The sequence below is a fragment of the Melospiza georgiana genome, chromosome 5 (assembly GCF_028018845.1).
Source record: "Melospiza georgiana isolate bMelGeo1 chromosome 5, bMelGeo1.pri, whole genome shotgun sequence".
Classification (NCBI taxonomy): Eukaryota; Metazoa; Chordata; class Aves; order Passeriformes; family Passerellidae; genus Melospiza; species Melospiza georgiana.
The window spans coordinates 28,154,817-28,174,367 of record NC_080434.1 but is presented as its reverse complement, the minus strand read 5'-3'; the positions used below and the strand labels follow the sequence as shown (position 1 = coordinate 28,174,367).

General features: G+C 43.8%; 2 protein-coding genes across 4 annotated transcripts in view; both read right to left on the bottom strand.

Moving 5' to 3' along the window:
* The window catches only part of AFF1 (ALF transcription elongation factor 1), a 67,249-nt gene extending 63,431 nt beyond the window's left edge, over nt 1-3,818 (bottom strand). Inside the window, exon 1 of the mRNA XM_058025018.1 lies at nt 3,763-3,818. Coding sequence (XP_057881001.1) covers nt 3,763-3,779 — 17 coding nt within the window. The 5' untranslated portion in view covers nt 3,780-3,818. The remainder of the gene's footprint in view (nt 1-3,762) is intronic.
* A 13,512-nt stretch (nt 3,819-17,330) lies between these two features.
* The window catches only part of PTPN13 (protein tyrosine phosphatase non-receptor type 13), an 86,494-nt gene continuing 84,273 nt past the window's right edge, over nt 17,331-19,551 (bottom strand). For all 3 annotated transcript variants that reach the window (XM_058024539.1, XM_058024540.1, XM_058024541.1), the window contains 2 exons: nt 19,134-19,196; nt 17,331-18,133 (listed from right to left, as the gene is read on the bottom strand). In XM_058024539.1, the coding sequence (XP_057880522.1) occupies nt 18,053-18,133; nt 19,134-19,196 (144 nt within the window). In that variant the 3' untranslated portion in view covers nt 17,331-18,052. The remainder of the gene's footprint in view (nt 18,134-19,133; nt 19,197-19,551) is intronic.

Sequence of the window (19,551 nt, the reverse complement as noted above, 5' to 3'; positions counted from 1 at the left end):
ACAGGGTTTCATGGGATGTTTTAGCTTTCAATAGACAAGTAAACTCCAACAAGATATTGTTTCAGCCCTTCTTGACCTCCATCAGCTGACTGGAACCCAGCATCGCCAGGCAATACTGGCATTTGCTTGTACCAACAGGACCCATGAAACAAACAAGTTATGAAAAGTGTCCTTACATCTGGCCTGGAAAGCTGTGAAATGACACGGAATGAACTAAAGCTGCATCATTCAAAGTAGCTTCTCCTCAGGGAAAAGTCTCAGCTTTACTCTCTTCAGAATTTACTGTCTTTTAAATATAGATAAACCCACATTTTATTTCTGCAAAGCACCACCTTTTTTCTACCAGAACGGGCAGTACAGTCTCCTCTCAAGACTCTTGTGTGTTTAGCTGGTACAACTTGGCTTTAGGGGGTGGAAACAGGGGGTTTCCCAGGTTGCTGCCCATCATTACCCTTCCCTGCAGGGCTGGCTCAGGAGAAAGAGCAGTATGAGCCCAGCAGGGATGACAGCACAACACTCAGGTTTCATGTTGCTCTGACTGTGTACTGTATTCACCTATGTCCAAAGATTTGAAAATTGCATTGGCTCTGCACACCAGAAATGATGCTAACCATGACCACACTGAAAAGCAAGTTATAGATAAGACAATCCAAAATGCTTAGCATCCAAAACAACAAAGTATTTTGTTTATCCTCCTACTGTAAATAAATGTAACCGACAGCACCTACAGACAATTTTAAATGACCTAAAGAAGCCTGAGATAAGCAGCCTGCCTCTTAAAAAAAAAAAAAAGAGGCAGATATTCATCTAAAGATCCTCAGCTTGCAATTGCTGCAGCAGAGCAGGTATTTTAATGAAGAAAGAAGCAGAAATGATGGGCTCGGTCAGTCTGTCCCACACTCCTCCCAAGGGTCCTGCCATATTCCCAGAGCAGCTGAATGGCACATGATGAACATCACACCACTGTCGACAAGAAACTAAATTTGTCCTTATTCAGATCAGCTCTGCTTCTGCTCACAAGTCGCTGAGTACACCACAAAAACCTGACACAAGCCCTGTTGCCTGGGGACACCACAGGCATCAGATCATCTGTGCCCTCCAGAAGGGAGCACACAGAAAGCTGCAGCTGCAAACCTACAGCTCAGCGATCAACTTAAAAAACCCCCACAACCCCACATTATACACAAAAAAAAGCTAACTGGAGGATGGTTTCTCCAGCTAATAGCTCCAGATGTAAGCTTAAGATCACGATTTTAAAGAATGTTGTGGCATCCATTAGCACATTAGTTCCTCAATTATCACCACTACAACTTTTAAAATACTAAGGAGCAGCAACAGGTAGGTTTCATCACCTTGTTTTCCCTACCCTTCCACCCTTCAAAACTGTGAAGCCCAAATGCCAGGTGAGCTGCTGAGGATCACAGCACAGAAGCTGAGGAAAGGATGCTGGATTTTCTTGTTTCCAAACAAGCATCCTCCCCTGTGTCACATCACTTTCGCTAGCTAAAGTAAACAGCATGTGAGAAATAGAAAACGTGAGCAGATGGAGGAGAGCCTGAAGGCCTCGCACAGAGTGATACACAAACCACTACTGAGCTCAGTATCACACCACCTCATCAGTAATTTACTGAGCTTGCAAAAATTGCCTGTATTTTTTGCAAAGCACAAATAAACACAGAAAGCTCACCCATTTCTTTTGTCAGATGCCTTGCAGAGTAAACCCTATGACATGTTTTGGCAAAATGAATTCTGGAGACATGTGGCTTCTCAGTCCCATGCAGCAGAGTTCTAATTATTTATTTTGAATATTAACTCATCCTTTACTATTGAATAAAAGCTTCTACATACCCACAAAGCACTTTTTTTTTTTTTAATGGGATGGATACCCCTGCAGACCTATGCCACGGAAACAGAAACATCACAGGCCTTCTGGCAAATGCAATCTCTGTCCTACAGACTCATTTCTGCTGCTCATATGCACTCCTGCTCTCTTTAAATGCCTTAAAACAAACAATAATCAGAGATCTTAACACTGATCTTCAGGCATACAGAGTAACCTCTGTACTCACTGTGCTGAAATTCTCTGACACAGTTTTACAGCTTGAGCACCTTACAGCATTGTGACAGAAGCAAAAGCCAGCACACAGGATGGAGAAGGAAGGAGGGTACAGAATGCAGGTGCATGTCTCGTCCCCATGTCTGTCTACCTGCCCTGCAGAATCCAGCCCCACAGTCCCAGCCCTTGGACCATTTTCCTGCCTTCAGCCTGAGCCACTCAGCCTGTAACACTTGGTTCTCTGCACCATTCACCTTAGGGGTCAGGGATGTGGCTCCCTGGCCCCAGCACCACTCTGTCCTTTCCTGGCCAGCTGGCTGAAGCTGGGGGTACTGCTGGGACCCAGCTCCCCCATGGTCTCCTGCCACCCAGCAGAATGGCTGTGCGACCTCTGAGACATCAGGCATGTCCCTGGCCTTGGAGCCAAGCCAAGCTCCAGGGCCAGCCAGCATCCCTAGGATTTATGCTGCATCCAGCATGCGGTCCTATTACAGCAACGCTGATAATGCAGGCCAGTAAATCATGCAAAGGGATGATACAAAGGAAAAAAAAAAAAGACGCTAGAAACTCAATCTTTACCTTTTTGTTAAGTACTCTTTATGCAAAATAGTCCCAGTATTGGGAGAGCAGGCCATGGAAGCTGGAGAAGAGCTCAGCTGTTAACCAAGCAATCAATCTTCCCCTGCTTCTTCCCCAAACCGCAGGGCTCTGTCCTTCTCCAGTTTGTAATTTAAAGCCAGCTCTTGGCTTCAGACCTGCAGAAAGGCACCACTGTGAAAATGCACCGTGAGTGCCAAACTTATGTGTAAGATACACCACCATTTTAATTTCTTTTTTCCTGCCTGCAGGAAAGGGGAGCAGGGTGCCTGATTGGTGTGGGACTAAAGAGCAAAAATGAATTTCTCTCTTTGGCATTTCTGAAATCCCCATTAAGGCATCGTAAACGCTAAAAGGCATTTAACAGGTACCTTAAATAGCACTGCTCTATCAAGTACTACTGCTTAAGAAAAGCTGCCTCCCCCATGCTGAGTGTGAAATTAACTTCAGGCAGGACACTCCCCAACTCCCCCAAGAGCAGGCAAAATGCTGCTTCTTTAAAACCCCAGCTGAAAAGTATTTACCCAAGATCGGCGTTTTCGCTTGAATTTTGCTCCCTGACAGCAACTAAGTAACTCATTCCCGTACCCTTCTCTGTTGTAACCATACCTAGAAAGTGTAACCTAGCATTTTCTACGCTCACAGCTACCCAGCAGACACAGCCTGCTTCCCCCTGCCCACTCGCCATCCCAGCAGAACCATTCCCCACCTTCTGAGCCAGTGCTGGAGGCAGTGACAGAGACCCGCTCACGCCGGGCTGGTTAGGGGCGAACAGGAACAAATACACGCGAGAAGAGAATCAATTTCAAAGAGCTTTTAAGCAGACAAGTCCACCGGGGAGAAGGAAATCGGTTTCAAGGAGCTTTTAACTTGTTTTAACCGGGAGAGATTTGACGGAGAGCAATTCAGACTTTGCTTTTCCTGCTGGAAGAAAGTTTACGCCGGGAGGAGGGAGCGGGCACGGCGGTGAACAAAACGCAAGGACAAAACCCACCCGGGGCTCGGGGTAAAGCCCCACAGCCAGCTGAGCCTGGGCAGGAGCCAGGGCATCACAAACCCAGCTCCAAGCCAGATGCACAGGGCGCCACCAAAGTTATTTAGTGCCGTACCTCGACTGGGCAGCCATCGCGGGGTTATCCTGCCAAACGTCCTCTATCCATGAGCTCCGTCCGCAGCTGTCCAGGCTCTATCCCGCTGCCCAAGCCCGCCGTCCCATGTGCCGGCCGCCTCCCCGCCGCTGCCCGGTGCCGCCGCGCCGCGGCTCCCCCCGCCCGGGCGGCCGGCGCAGGGCTGGGGCTCGCTCATTTTGATCGACATCCGGGCGCCCGGCCCTCCCCCGGCCGCCGCCAGGGAGGGGGGCCCGCCCGGCCCCGGGGGACGGCCCCGCTCCGGCCCGCAGCCGGCGAGGCCCGGTGCCGCCGTTCGCTCGGGCCGCGGCCCCGCTCGGTGTCGCCGCGGTGCCCGGGGTGGCAGGACCGGTGGCAGTGTGAGCCCCGCGCCCGCTCCGCGCCCGCCTCCCCCTGCCCGGCCGAGCGCTCGTGGTACGGCCCGGCCTGGCCCGGCGGGCGGCGGGAGGGCCGGGCCCGGCCCAGACCCCTCCTGAGGCGAACGGGCCGAAAGGGCACGGGCCGGGCGGGACGGGCCGGGGCTGGCCCGGCAGCCGGCCCCTGCCCTCCGCCACGGCCCCGCGGCTGCTCCGGCGGCGTCTGCTTCGCTTATCTGCTGGTTTATTTGGGGTTTATTATTTTATTATCATTATCATCATTATTATTTGTATGGGGGAGGGGAGGGGTTGGTTTTAGAAAGACAGAATAAAACGGCACGAATTTTTCAAAATTTCGGGAGTTTCCAAATCTTCGAAGCGAGCACAGAGCCCAGCTGCAGACAGCAGACACGCATCCCAGGTGTCCCCGCAGGTGCGGCGGAGGAAATCCTGAGCGCGCTGCTGGAGCCGGAGCTGGAATTGCAGGCTGAGAACCTTTGGGGAAGGGTTTGTTATGGCACATGGAGCTGGTTATGCAACTTCTGCCGGGCTGCGCTCCTGGCCGCGGTTGGCAGACGCGCTCGGAAAGCAGCAATACCTGTCCTTTGCTCTGGGTGTTTCTTGGCACAATTATCGAAACAAACTACTCCTGCAACTGCTCTTAACTAGGAATTAAGCAAGCACTCAGCAGGCAAAAAAACATCCATCCAAGATCCCCTCAAATTTCTCCTCGACTGTGTATGGCTAAGGTTTCTACCGACGCTGCAACTATGTTCCTCCTACTTTTCTGGTTTAAAGCACAGTTTGTGTCAAAGTACTTGGGAGATACCAGGAGGAGGGTTTGTACTTGATTGTTTTCCTATTCCAGATAACCTTTATGGGAATCTCAAGTCTGAGCTATCTCCTCGGAGATTAAATAAAATTCATATCAGCTCTTTCAGGCAGAACAAAATATAACAGAGAAAAATATTCTCTACATTTTCCACAACAGCTGAGCTTTCTCCAGGAAGAAAAAATTGTTTGCTTTCACCCAAAGTTTCTAGCAGTTTTCTACCTGTCCCCCTTTAAAAGCACTTGCACATCTGACAAATCAGTGTTTCTCCAAGGAAAGCTTTCTGTCAGAATAGGTCCTGCCACCTGTTGGCTCCTCCTTCAGTTTGTTTCCAAAATCAGCTTTTCTCACCTGGTTTATTCACCGATCAGCCATGCAAGTGTCCTCTTTTTTTACATTGCCTTTGTAGGATGTATTGCAAATGAAGGAAAATGTCTCCCTTAAGTAAAATGCAAAAACCCCAAATCAATAAAATAAGCTCTTTGTACTCTTCAGCTCATCATAAGCTCAGAAATGCACCTCTGAGCTCTCTAGTCTTAAAAACCTATCAGGAAAGGCTTCCTACAGGTGATCATAATTCCAAATGCCATTTAAGCTGTATATAATATTTGAAGATCCATTTGTATCTGCCTATGCATTGGATGAGAATGGAGTTCTCCAGAGATGAAGTTTGTGATTTAAACACTTCACATAAATGCAAATCCAACCAAAAAACAAACAAAGGTGTGCAGACAGCCTGGATGCCATTTTTACTTAATTCTGAACTCCTGAAAAAGCCAGACTTCCACCCTCAGGCATCAGTGGTAAATCACAGGCTCTGGGTACATTATGTTTCTTTTAATTCCCCTCTCACCTGCTTATAGACCTACCTTTACCTGGACATGTTGTTCAGAAGGATATTTCAATAGGAAAAAAAAAAAGACCCAGAAGTTTCAAGCAACACTATTTCCAGATAAGGTGCAGACACTGATACATTGCCACAAAATTTACCCACAACATCTACAGCATACCCTGTAGAAGGAAGATGGGATCACTTTGCTCACCACTAACAGTGCTGGCCATACCCAGGTGTTGGTTCGGGAAGGGGAATGCAGCATCCCTTAACTCCAGAAAAAAAAAAAAAAAAAAAAAACAAACAAAAAAACAAACCATGACATTATCCTAATAAAGGTATGATAATTCATTAAGTTTGTGGGACAAATGCCAGAAGCTTGTGGCATTGTGAAACAATTAATCAGGCATGGAGTACCAATGAAGAAGGAGCACATACCAAGCAATAGTAAAATCATTAGAATAAAGACCTGGTCAGTAAGGTTTCCTGAAACACATTTGCTGTAGAGTAAAACATGTTATTTGTTTATACACAGAAATAGGTCAGATCCATGCCCTTACCACTGTTGCTGTTCAAAACACCTCACTGCGGCGCACTGCATCAGGTTTTTAAACAGACACACCCCCTTACCTTCACTCTCCAGGAGTCCCTTTAATTACCATGTGTTCTCCCGGCGCTGTTGACAAGGAATCCATCTTACCCCTGCCGTTTATTGCCCTGATGAGTCCCTCGCAGTTGGGGGTGAAAAGGGTCCAGTGGATATTGTGTTTCCCGGCCTGAGGGAGCCGTGGGTGGCCTTTCATTTGCAAAGGGCACTTCTGCAGCGGGTCAGGAGGCAAAGACTGTGCTCCATAGAGGCTCTGCTGCCCCAGCCCGGTGGAACAATCCCTGACCCCTGAGCCCCTCTGGCTGTCAGTGCCTTTCTGCCTTGCATCCCTCTGCTGCCCCTACGGAGAGCCAGAGGCTGCACACCTGCAGAGCTGCTTGTGTTCTGGCAATCCCAAACCCTACACCAACCTGCCAAGGACTTGATTCTCATGTGTCTTTGCCCACGGGTAGGCAAAGAGCCAGACACACTGCAGATGTGTGTGTTGGTGCTGTAAAGCAAGGGGTACAACCCTAATGCACAGGGTTTCAAGAGTTCCACATATTTGAAGGAGTTTGTTAATCTCATCCTCAAACTCCTGCCTCCAAAGCTGAGTTGGAAAGTGAGCAAAACTCAGAAACCCATCCAGGCAAGCACACACAAAAACCAGTTCAACAAGGTAAATGAAGCTGTGAGAAATGATGAGTCTGAAGAAGGCTGAGGCAGCAAAATTCTCTGCTAACCCTGATTCAGCAAAGCACTTCCCTCTAGACTTGTTTTATTGCACCTCCTTAACCTTAGCACTTTCCAGAAGCAAAGCTGACTGCCAGGAGCACATCCTTGCTGGGCAAATCCTGGAAAGCACTTGCATTTCACTGGGGCTTACACACACTGTGTAGCTGCACTGAGGTCTTACCACCTGCACAGAGGAGCTGCAGGGCAAAGGAAAGAAACAGCTGAGTACAAAACTGAAAAAAGGGGTAGGGAAGAATACAGCCAAAAGTATATGTTGACTTTAAGAAAGAAGACTAACTTGGGTACAGTCTGTTATGCAAGTAATTGCTCTGCAGATGTTAGGAATCAAACTTTTCTGAGAGAAGAGGAAAACAAGCCTTCATCTTTCAATATCTAAATTGAAGAAAACAGATTTTAAAAAGGTGCAGGCACCAGACTGTACTAGAGGCTACGCCCTACTAGCTTTTGGCAGCCAACAGGAGCAATTTCCATCATCTTACTTGGCATTGCTCACTTATCACTCACAATGCCTTAAAATGTTCCATAACGCCCATGAACTTTCACAAGTTAAGGTTCATTCCTTGCAGATGTATTGCCAAAAAAAAAGAATTTAGATGTACTTTGGAGAGTGATAGCAGGTGGTACAAGTGTAGAGCACACTGGCAGCTGTTAAGATCTAAATGAGAAACAAATGGAAACTGCATAAAAATTATCCTTGGGAGGGTTGGGCAGGAAAAGAATAATAAATTTTGCAAGTTATATGTGTATAAAACCCTCATTGTCCAAACTTCCAAAGAATTGTTCCTGCAAACACTGTACCCTAAGCATTACATCTGCATGAGGGTACCACTGAGACCCAGTGTCCAGCACTGATATTTTTTTAACAGATTCAAGTTACAAAAGGCATAAATTTTTTGGTTGGATTTAAACCTCCTTCCACGCAGTGGTTATGCTTCTAGCATTGAGGGGGGGGGGGGGTTATTTTGTTTAAACAGTTCCAAAATTTGTCACAGCACCTGGGAAGCCAAGATTTCAACAAATTAATTCCTAGTTATTGCCACTGTTCTGCATGTCTGTAAATTCCATTTTAAAGGCTCAGTTTGGGTCAGCTTCTCTATAACAGAAAAAGCAGATATTCAACATCTCTTTTACAAAAGAGCAGCATTGTACACAATAGATGCCACCCAAGCCTTGCTTCAACAGTTGAAAAGGTCAATGCAAAATGCTTTCTTGGAGTCAACACTGGGAAAAGGGGAAAGTTAAGCAAGCAAACATGAAAAATCTTCAGTTTCCAAAGCAGCAAGTCATTCCAGTAATTGCTAAGTGAACAAAAAATGATATCCAAACATTTATTTCCTTCCTTGATGTGTGCCTCCTGTGGGTGCACACTCTGCATTTAGGTTTGAGTGTGTTACATCTGAAATCTCCATTTTAAATTAACTCTCCAAAACAATTTTGTGCTGCAAAATTAAAACACAGAATACTCGCCCCCAACACTCCCACAGAGATTTTTCAGAGTTGTGTGAATCCCTAGATTCTCCCTAGCATTCTAAATCATCATTTAGCTATGATTATGTTCAGTGAAATACTACACAACAGGAAGGTGAGATGGAACCTAAAGAACAGATTGCTTACCTGAGGCAAGAAATCATTTGAAGTTTTGATGTGTACTAGGTTGACAGCTTTTTCCACACACAATTCCCAATACTGATAGGGTGAGGCACAATCTTTGCATCAAACGTGCAGCTTGAGAAGCTGAGTTCAGGAAAAGCTTGTGAATGCTGGGAATTCTCCTGTAAACACTCCTTTTGGTTTCAGAGAGACCTCTTAGAGCCACACACACTGATCAGTAGATCATGATGAATGTTTGCAGAATTTTGCCTTAACTGTCAAGAAACAACAAACCAGATTTAGCAATCGCCTGTCTAGAACTGCAAGGCAGTGGAAGCTGCCATATGATGTTGGCTCTCATGGCAGGTTTTTCAAAGGACCAGCAGCTGCCAAAGCCAGCATCTCTGCTGAGCTCTTCAGAACTCCTCACAGGGAACCCAACTGCAACTGGACGAGGGACACTGGCTTGAGATCTTCAGGGACATGCTAGGCAGAGAGCCTGGAATGTCCAACTGGCAGTCACCAACAGTGCTCCTGAACATACAAGCCAAACATGTGCATCATATGCAGCTAAGAAAGGGAGAACCAAGAGATCCATTTTTCCCTTCTCCCATTTCCATTCCCATTTCTCTTCTGCTGCATTTCGGGTCAGCTCCTACAGAGAACTTCAGGCTTAGCCAAGAGCATGACAAACGAGGCTACTGCTACTGGCTCCAGGATGTTTTGCTCAGCTTAAAGAATAAATGTGCTGTCAGGGCCTTCCCTTTAGACAACCAAAGAGGCCTCCAATGAATGTCAACATTCATGAAAAGGGGAGAAGAGAAAAAGCAAACATTAAAAAGACAGCTATAAATGCAGCACTGGGTAAAAATTCAAAGCAATGTTCAGGAAGCCAGGAGGGAAGAGAAGGATCTTGTAGCAATTAAGCTCCTCATGTCACTGTAGGGTCAGTTCCACCTTGTAGGGTCCTCAGACACAGCTAAGTTTCAGTCACTACACAATTGGCACCAGTTTGGCTCATCACAGTAAATTAAAAAAAAAATTCCCCTTGCTTTGGTCCATACAAAGGAGGTGAACTCACTCCTACAATGCTGTTCACTCACAATGGCCACCACCTATTTCTCACCATCCTCTCTGCCCCAAACTTGTCATTGGTTCCCAGTAGAGCAGAACTGGTGGCATTAACATCATTGTCACGAGATCTGGCCTGGCCCATGGGTGTGCTGTGCAGTCATGTTCTACAAAGACCTTGGAAGAAGCGAATCCTGCCTGGAAACATGTTAAAGAAGCCTTGATTAATTAAATGCAAGATCACCTCAGCAAAAGAAAAGTCTCAAACAAGAAAAAATAGGACAGAAAATGTTTACATTTCATTTTGTGACATTCATTTACAACATGCCACGCTCCTGATTGAGTAAAATGACTTCTGGCAGGGGTCCAGGCTACAGGAGCTTTATGTGAAGCCTCATGAACCAACCCACTTAGAGCAACTGATACAAAACAGGAGCACAGGTGCTTTGATGATTAGATGAAGCAGCTGAGCTCTAGGTCATGGCTTTAACACCAGGTGAGGGACCATCAGACAGCCATTCTGCAGCCACAGAAGGAGGAGTTTCCTCAGCTGAAGCACAGACCTCACACCCTAACAACATGGGCAGATGGAAATGCACACACACATGACTGAACAGGGTGTGGGAAAGCCTGCTCTGCTGCCAACTCATCTTAACACAGCTAGGAAGCATGTGAAAGCCAGCAGTGAAATCTAGATTTCACTAAACAGTCTACAAGTTTTGCAAATGCTTTTGACAGAGTCAGGTTTTCTACCACACTGATGCCCCATGGATTTGTTGTTGTGTGGGCAGTAACCTGATGTATTCCCCCAAGTTACAAATGCTTTTCCCACCAAGTTATGCTTCATTTCCTGGGAGAGTTACTGAAGAAATCCTCCTGAGCCTACCACAAGGAAAATTAAGCAGGTGATTGGGAAAAGCCAGGATGGATTCACCAAAGGGCAAATCATGCTTGACAGAGCTGATCACCTTCTATGGCAGAGGAACTGCTCGGTCCAGGTGGGGCTGGTGGTTGGATTGTTTACCTGGATTTCTGCAGGGATTTCCAAATGGTTTTCCACAGCCTCCTCCTGCACAGACAGACACATTATGGTCTAGACAAGTGGTGCTTGCAGTGGGTGAGGAGCTGGCTGGCTGGAAGCACCCAGGAGGTGCTGGTAAACAGCTCCTCTTCAGGCTGGTGACCTGTCACGAGTGGGGTCCAAACTGTTTAATATCCTCACAAGTGATCGGCGTGATGGGACCAAGGGCACCCTGGGGAGGTTTGGCAAGTGGGAAACAAGCACTTGGGAAGAAAGACTCACCCTGCAGGAAGACCTGGACAGGCTGGAAGAGTGGGTACTCTGGGTAACTTGGGCTAACATGAACCCTATGAAGTTCAGCAAGGACAAGTGTAAGGTCACAGAACCTGCTTGAAAGACAAAGGTAAGAGCTAGACAGAGGATGTTTTTAAATATACATTTCACTTTGACTAGACCCTTCATAATGGCTTCGTTAGAATTATGATTGCTCGGCACAATTCCCTTTTGGATTCCACTCCTGGATGAGCTGATTCATACACAGTGAGTGAGGCAACTTTATGTTCCAGAGGAAGTGGAACATTTTGAAATGCCCTTTGTGGAAGTCATCTCTTTCCATTCACCTCTTTCAGCTATGCTGAGCTCCTGTGGACTCTAAGGTGAATTTTTACAAAAATTAACTGGAATGTAACATAATCTACCTCTCCACATACATAATATGAAAAATTTCTCGTGTCAGGTGCTGATTTGTGCTCTTACCTAGGGTCAAGAACACTGGCAAACCTCAAAAAATTAAGTGAATTAGACAACTGGACAACATGACACAAACTGCACAATAAATTGTGCAAGGGAAGACAGGAGGTCTTGAATGATAAGGTACCTACGTGTTTCCCTTGGCTGCACTTGTTTTCTGCCCAGTTCCACAACCTTGGAGTGCAAAAGAAAGTTATTGTACCTCCAGGAGCCTCTGATACCATGCCCAAATTCAGAAAACAAGTTCTAAAGATTGCATTATCCCTATGTGCCATAAACCATCAAGTCACTGGTCACCCAAGAGACATGTAAATAATGCCTCTCTCACGAGAGAGTAATAAAAAGAGAAAGAAAAAAGATAAAGTGATTTGGGGGTGAAGAACGTAAGTGTTCTTGAGGTAAATAAGGCAACCCTCCTTAGTAGTACACCCATGTGGCTGGACACACAAATCCCACTTAGGCAAATATTTCTGTTGAATTCTCTGCTGAGAAAACGCTGATTTCTAAAGCAACCATCAACATGCCAGGGCTACACATCACTGGACAAGGAGTTTATATCCAAAGTCCCAGGACCAAAAGGCCCAAGACAAGTAGCCTGAGCTGCTGGGAGCACAAAGCAGTCATGGTAAGGACTTATCACAGCAGACAGAATTGCCGAATGCTTACAGCAATACAGGGATTTGAAACAAACAAAACAAAATTTAAGCTCTGCTGGGAAAAAAATGCAGCTGTGCATAAAAAAGCAGGTTACAAAAAGAAGATGAATACAGAATAATTATCATATGAATGGACAACCTTGCAGGGCTCACAAAACTCCTGCCTAAATCTAACCTTGTTTGCCAGTGATTTATGATTCCCTGAGAAAAGCAAAGCAGGTAGCTGTGCTTCAGGGAATTATTTCCAGTATGGGACTGGGTAGCATAAGCAGATTGTGCTGATGGGAAGACTGGCAGTGCTCTAGGAACACTACCATTGAGGAAACACCTCCTGACAACCTGTTATCTGTAGCATCAGCATGATTATCTTTTCATAGAAGAACTGGGAACACAGCCTTTGTGTCATTATACCAAAATTCAGCTTTAGGAGGAGCCAGGCAGTGTCACCTCTGCTTCAGAGCATTTAGCACCTGTTGAAGATATTGAGGGGATAAATAGAATTGACCTTACTTTATAATTTAATTTAGTGTAAATGAACATTTTTTCCTGGATGCATCAAGATAACCCAGACCAGTTATTTTAATTACCAGGGCAGAGGTCACTGTTCTTTGAGACATTACTATTCCTTGTTAGAAGAACTAAAAAGCCTTTAGTTAGAAGAACTAAAAAGCCTTTAAAAAAGCCTTGTCACATTCTAGGACTGTACTGAACACTGCAGAATCTCAGGACAGATTTGAACACAGGAAACCCACAACTGTGGAACCCTGCCTTATGGGACGTGTTCATTCTCTATCCAGCAGTAGGTTACACGCAGGAGATACAAGGAAATGCAAGGAAAGTTCTGCTGCACTACCCAGCACATTACCACTCAAGGCCAGGGTATTTTTAAACCCACAAATGTTTGACAAGTGAAAATTTATTTCCTTGACAAGTGCTAAAGGAGCTGTGGAGAAAGTGACCCCGTTCTACAGTGCATGGCCAAGAACTCTCTTGCTTTATTTTTTAACCCTGTCCAGCTTCCAGAAAGCTTCTGCAGACTTGCTCAGCGCATCAAATTTGGCTTACCCACCTCAAGGAGACAGAGAGATGTTACACACCAAATACTCAGCACTCTCCAATTTCAGTGGGCTTGGTCTGAAAGCAATGTTAGAGGTGGAACCAAAATCAAGTTCCTTTACTGAAGCTTTGAGTTCCACCTCTGACAAGGCTTCAAGGAAAGGGAGTTTTAATTGGATATCCCCATGTATCTGTTTTTGAGGACAGTGCAGGAATATCTGGCTTTAGTAGAGCTGAGAAGGCAAAACAGACCATACAAGCTCCTTGTTACTGAATACCAGGATACATCTGTGACCAAGTAAACTTGTTTAGAGATAATAATTTGTTTGGGAATCTGGCTATTGTACAGTCAGAGCCCTACCACAGAAAATTTTTGACTACGGAGGTCATCACAGTACAAGGAAGATGAAATTCATTTCCTAGAACCCACTTGAGGAAATTAGCAATTAAATCGACTTCTTGCCCAATGATTTATCCTTCAAGTCATGTTCTCACAGCCAGCAAGATCTTTCCAGCACTTCAATAAAACAAAACCAACCATCCTTTTCCTAACATCTCATTAAGAAGCAAAGCTCCCTGCAGAGCCCACTGGGCTGGCCAACACAAAACACTAGGAATTAAGTCCAAGAAGCAATGCTCAAACTGAGGTCTGAATGTCAGCCACAGGATGTGGTGTTGTTCTGCCTTTTTTTGTTGTTTGTTTACCCAAAGCAGAAGTGGAAATTCAGTCATCATGTCCACAGCAATACAAGATTTTCTTTCCATGGTGGCTATTATTAATTTTATCAGAAGCTGACACAAACTGGATGGACCAAGATGGGTATTAGCAAGAGATCTATATAGGCCAAAATTTCAGACACAAATGGTCATTTTCGTCCTCACTCGCTCATGGGAGAGGCTGGTGTGAAACATCCCACTCCACAAATTCTCCAATGCCCAGAGGATGTGATAGATTCACCACTGTCAAATATAACACCTTCATCAGTCAAAACTCCACTGGATAGGCTACTTGAAATTGAATAGGAACTCCAGAAGGAATTTTCCAAAAGACAGAATCCAGAAGAAGTTCAGTTTACCTCCAATTCCAACCCAGTGGCTGTGCTCGTTTGCAGCAATCACTGCTCAGAACCACGTGTCATGGGAGCTTGTTAACTCATCGTGTATGTGTAAGTCTGCCCTTCATTGTCTTTTCAGTATATCCAATACAGCATTAATTTGTATCAGCCCCTTTTTGTCAGCATTTTCTTTCCCAGTGTTGAGTTGGCCTTTTCTTCTCTGCTGGCTTGTTCATTCATTTATTTGCCACTTTGCCCAGCCAGGAGAATGTCATTCTCTGAATGAATATTTGGTGAATGAACGCTCTTAATATTCAGAATCCTTGCTATACAGCCCTCTTGAAGCTGCTTGAATGCTGAGTAACATTTTCCTGAGTTTACTCCTGAGATCACCTGCACTAAGGCAGCACAGGACAGATTCTCCCCTTCAGCTGTGCCAATATCCACAAGCCACTTGATGTTTGCCCCAAGTCATTGCCCTGATGACTTATCTATCAGTGGATGTCACAAATTCAAACTTCCCCCCCAGATGATAGTTCTTTTATTCCCTGCACAGGTAGTTTTAGAAGGACTTCAGTTGTAAGGAAACAAGCTGTTCAGAAGCATTCAAGTAACAAAAACAATAAACCCTCAAAACAGTTTCCAAAGAGCAACTGGAATCCCTCCTTTGTTGCCCTTCTCTTGCAGGCAAAGACCAGCAAGGAAAACTAGGATATGATAAACTACTAATGGCACAGGGTTGCTTGTGTGGCAAGCATTTGTGCTTCTGTCAGCTAATTCTGGCTGGAAAAACAAAAGGATTCTTTCTCTCTTGGGTTAATACACAGGGTCAGTTCTTTAATTACAACTATAATGGATTAAATGTCAGTTTTTTCCCTAGTCTGGTACACTTCCTGCTAAAAATCAGATACCTATATAAAGGAAAATCCCTTTCAGCTGGAGCATGTCCTGGATGCTTACTCAGCAAGGCATCCCAGTTCCAAACAAAAAAAAAGCCTCTCAAGATTTTTTGCCCCTGCAAATCATATATAGTCAGCATAGTAAGAAAGCACACAGCAATCTTCCTTTCAAGGAACTAGGCTGCTTAATCATTTTACTTCTCATTTCTTCAAAGAGGGCATAAGGATTTTAAGTAATATAATCATTTGAAGAATAAGATGAATATATTTCCAACCAGATTTTCCACAGAAACCAAGTTTAAGCCATCCCACAGCATAAGCACATCCATTTTTTTATAATGAGTTTTGAGCTGTGGGGTCTGTTTCAACCAAAGTGACCACACCAGGTGTCACAGAGGAGAAGTTCCACCTGCTTACCAGAAAACAGACAATCTTCCAGTGTCCTCAGCAAGTGTCAGACTAGAGAGCATTCAATCTTTATTCAATATTCTATACCTCAGCACTGAGACAAAAACCCAAGGAAATTCAGAGCACTTCTCAAGAGGCCAAATGCCACCTTTCACCATACATGCATGATTTCTCAGTAACACCTGAATACTTTGTGTGTCCATGTGTTTTTGGTTTTTTTTTGTTTTTGTTTTTGTTTTTTTTTGTGCAGACCTCTGCTTTCTTTGTTTCTGTGTGTGTGTTTGTCCTTTTTTTGAGGAAGGGGAGATTAGGTCAAGTTAGTTATCCTCTGCTTTTTTGTGTGTCCACCATTCAAAGGAAGTTGGGTATAATGCACCATACCACAGCTCATCGCATATCAGTGAGGACAAGCAGCAAAATCTGGAGTTGTTTACTGATCTGTGTTTCCCATAAGCTGTAATCTGAAGCAAGCTGTTTGTGCTGTACCTGCAGGGTGTTATACAATATCTGTTCCTGTTTCTACATTGTTTGGCATGTACCTGAAAACGTGTAAAAGAAGAATTTAACTGCCTTAACCATGCTGTCTGGTTACCATAACACTTTCTTTTGTTTCTAACACCCAGACATGCCCAAACCCTCTGAACTCACTATTTACGTTAAAGCAGCTGCAGTGTATTAACTAGCTGTGTTTACTTACTGTGCCTGTATACAACTGTTGTCTTGAAAATCTTGTCTTCAATTTATATCTCCTTCACATAGGTATACTGCCAACATGGCTAATCAATTTACCTCTGCTTCTATCTACACAGAATTGATTTTCCTTCCTCAAACTATGGTGCTCTGTAAGATGCACAATTTTGCTGTTATGCTGGAGGGAATAAAATACAGAGTATTACTGAAAAGTGGAAAAGGCTCTTTCCTTTTTTAAGTCATGCCCTTGCAAGGCAATGGTCACCTCAGTTTTGGGACACTGGAACACTGTAGGCTACTACTTTAAAGAGTCAAAACCTTGAATAATAACCAGCCTCTGAACTTACTTCCACCACTTCAATGCAGAATGCTGTTAAACTAGCACTCTTACACCCTTTCTGATAGCACAAAAGCTTCAGTTATGTCAAGGACTATTGGGACAGGAATATTGCCCTAGCCCTCAAATGACCACTTGAGGCTGCTGGCATTTATTCATCATCCAAGGCTCCCACAGAGCTTACAATGAAAATTTTCTATCAGAATAGTTTTGACTGTTTACAGTACCACTAAACCACAAAGCTACTTAGAATCTGGTATCTTGCCTCCAACCTCAAGCCTTGGGGCAGAGTAAGCAGAGCAGGTTACACTGTTGTCAGAACCCTGCTGTAGCCGGGCAAACACATCCCCTAAAAACATGATGTGGTCTCACTGCCCAGGTGGGCTGGAAAACAAGGAGGGAGGGAAAAGAAACCCTTCACCATAGTGTGGAAAGTCTTCAGGAATGAGCCCACAGATTCTGCCAGATTTTTTAAACAGATACTGGAGAACAGAAGGACACTGAAAAATTAAAGTGTAAACTTTATGTCTTAGGGGCAGCAAACACAAAAAATAATGCCATGGAAGGCCAAGAAAAATCAGTCACAAGGACACAAAAACACCCAGACCCACTGATCAGTGTACATTAGGTATATTTTTATTTACAGAGTAGAGATGCCTAATCAATTATAAGGTTAGACACCCAATAATTCAGCTTTTTTTTTGTGTAAAAGTATATAAATATATACATAAAATTCTATGAAGTAAACATTATTAACTGTGATACAGTTAACATTCACTACTATCCTTATGCTAACAGGCATCTCTTAAAGCTTAAATGCTGATTTCAAGATACCCTCTATAAAATAGCTCTAATTGTACTAGAAGGGCAAAAATTCTGTGCCATGAACAAGCTTTCAAAAGAGACTAGTAAAAGGTCTTTGTAATAAAGTCTACAAGATAAAAATACTGCTTCATCCCTCCCACTTCCCCACCCTGAAAGAAAAAAATACCCCAAAACAGTTGCAGAACTGCAGGAAGTAATATAGGATTACTTTTTTTCTTCTTCTTAATTTTTCTTTTTAAATTAAAATATTTTTATTTCTGTCTTTCACGACATATTAAGGAAGCTGCAAAAAATGCAGCTTTATTAAATATTGTTATACAAAAATCTCACATGTGCATCCATGGGGCTGAAGATAATAGTGGTATTGTATGAGCTATCCCTTTTCCTTAAAACAATGTACCTTATTAGGAATGATGGAGAGACTTCATAGAAAAGGCATTGGACAGCAACTGAAGAAAGGGATTAGAAAACAATTGGCAAGACAAATAAAATGCTCCAAAGCCTCTCAATCTCCTTGCTTCCTTATTTTAAATGCACTTCTGCTTCAGTATTTTATTTGTCTCTCTGGTTTTCTTCATCCTGGAGTTTGTTCAGGACATAAAGGACAACTTGATAGCAGAAAATGTACTGATCCTATAAGGAAAAGGAAATTACAGAACATGTGAAAAATGCCTGCACACCTAAGCACTCCCACTTGCACTTCACAGTTGTACAGTACTTTCAATACTAGTTATACTCTTAAATAAAACCAACATCACCAAATCCCAAAGAAAACAAAAGACCCCAAAAAACAAAACAAAACAAAACAAAAAAACTCCAAACAAACAAAAAGGCCACAGTGGACAAATATGCAACCTCAACTTAAAGCAAATACAGACACTCTTCTGCCACTAACTATATTTCATATGGGACATTTAACTTTCTTTCACACCAAAAGCACCAAAAGGAGACTAGGCACTTCATGTAAGCAGAAATGAAGACAGCAAGTGAATTTCAATGCCAACTAATACAGAACTCAGAGGACAGTGGAACTTCTTTCCTTAATCTGAGTGATAGAGGTGTGGGGGCTGGTAGATGTTTTGAGGTGTGAGGTGGGGATGGGGCTGATAGTTTGCTTATTTGATTTCAGGTTTGTTTTTTTTTTTAAACTATGACTTCACTTTTCCTTCCCATTCAAAGAAAAAGTGCAGATTTTAACAAGACCTTGTGATGACCATGTCTAAAGTTAATTAGCTCTAGATCCAGATTATTCCTAAAAGATTGAACTTCTGGATGAGTATATCACCAAAAGAGATCTCAAGACATGTCATTGATTCACAGTAGCTACAGTTAGGGCTTCTCTTCAGTTTATAATGCAACTTGAAACCAAAAAAGCTTAGCTGACCTCCTCTATGAACACATGCTTTTGAAGATGAAAACTCACTTTTTTTTTTTTTTAAACACAGATCAAATCAATACAGCATGTTAAAAATAGATTGTGTTTATAAATGTTAAATACAACCTGCTACTCATCTGATCCAATTCTTGTGACACAAATGTCACATTACAGTGCACAAAGACAATTGCTATGTGCATCACAAAGCTCTCTGGCACTTCGGGTGGTTCAGTGAGTGCCTGGGGAATGCAGACCCACCTCTGTCTGAACCATTCCGTGTCTCTGCAGGCGCATGGTGCGCACCAGGTCTGAGATGTCGAACTGCCAAAACAAACACAAGTTAAACACTCAAAAAAGACAGACATGAAGAACAAAGGAACATCAAACCAGGGAATAGAATTAGGTACATCAGTAATGAAACAAATAATTCACTACAGCCTATGTTTGCCTGGTAGATAACCAGCGTGTGCTGGTTAACCAGAGCAATCTGGATGTGGCCCTACATCTGACACTCCCCCCTTTTCTTGTGTTCTTTTGGACACAGGCTCTTTTGCTTTAAGCATGCAGAAAAGAGAGTTTCAGACATTCAGAGGAAGCTTAGAAACTCCACTGAGCTAAGCATGACATAGCTCATCTTCTTTAGAAATTCACCACAGTTTTGCTACCCCAGGCTGCC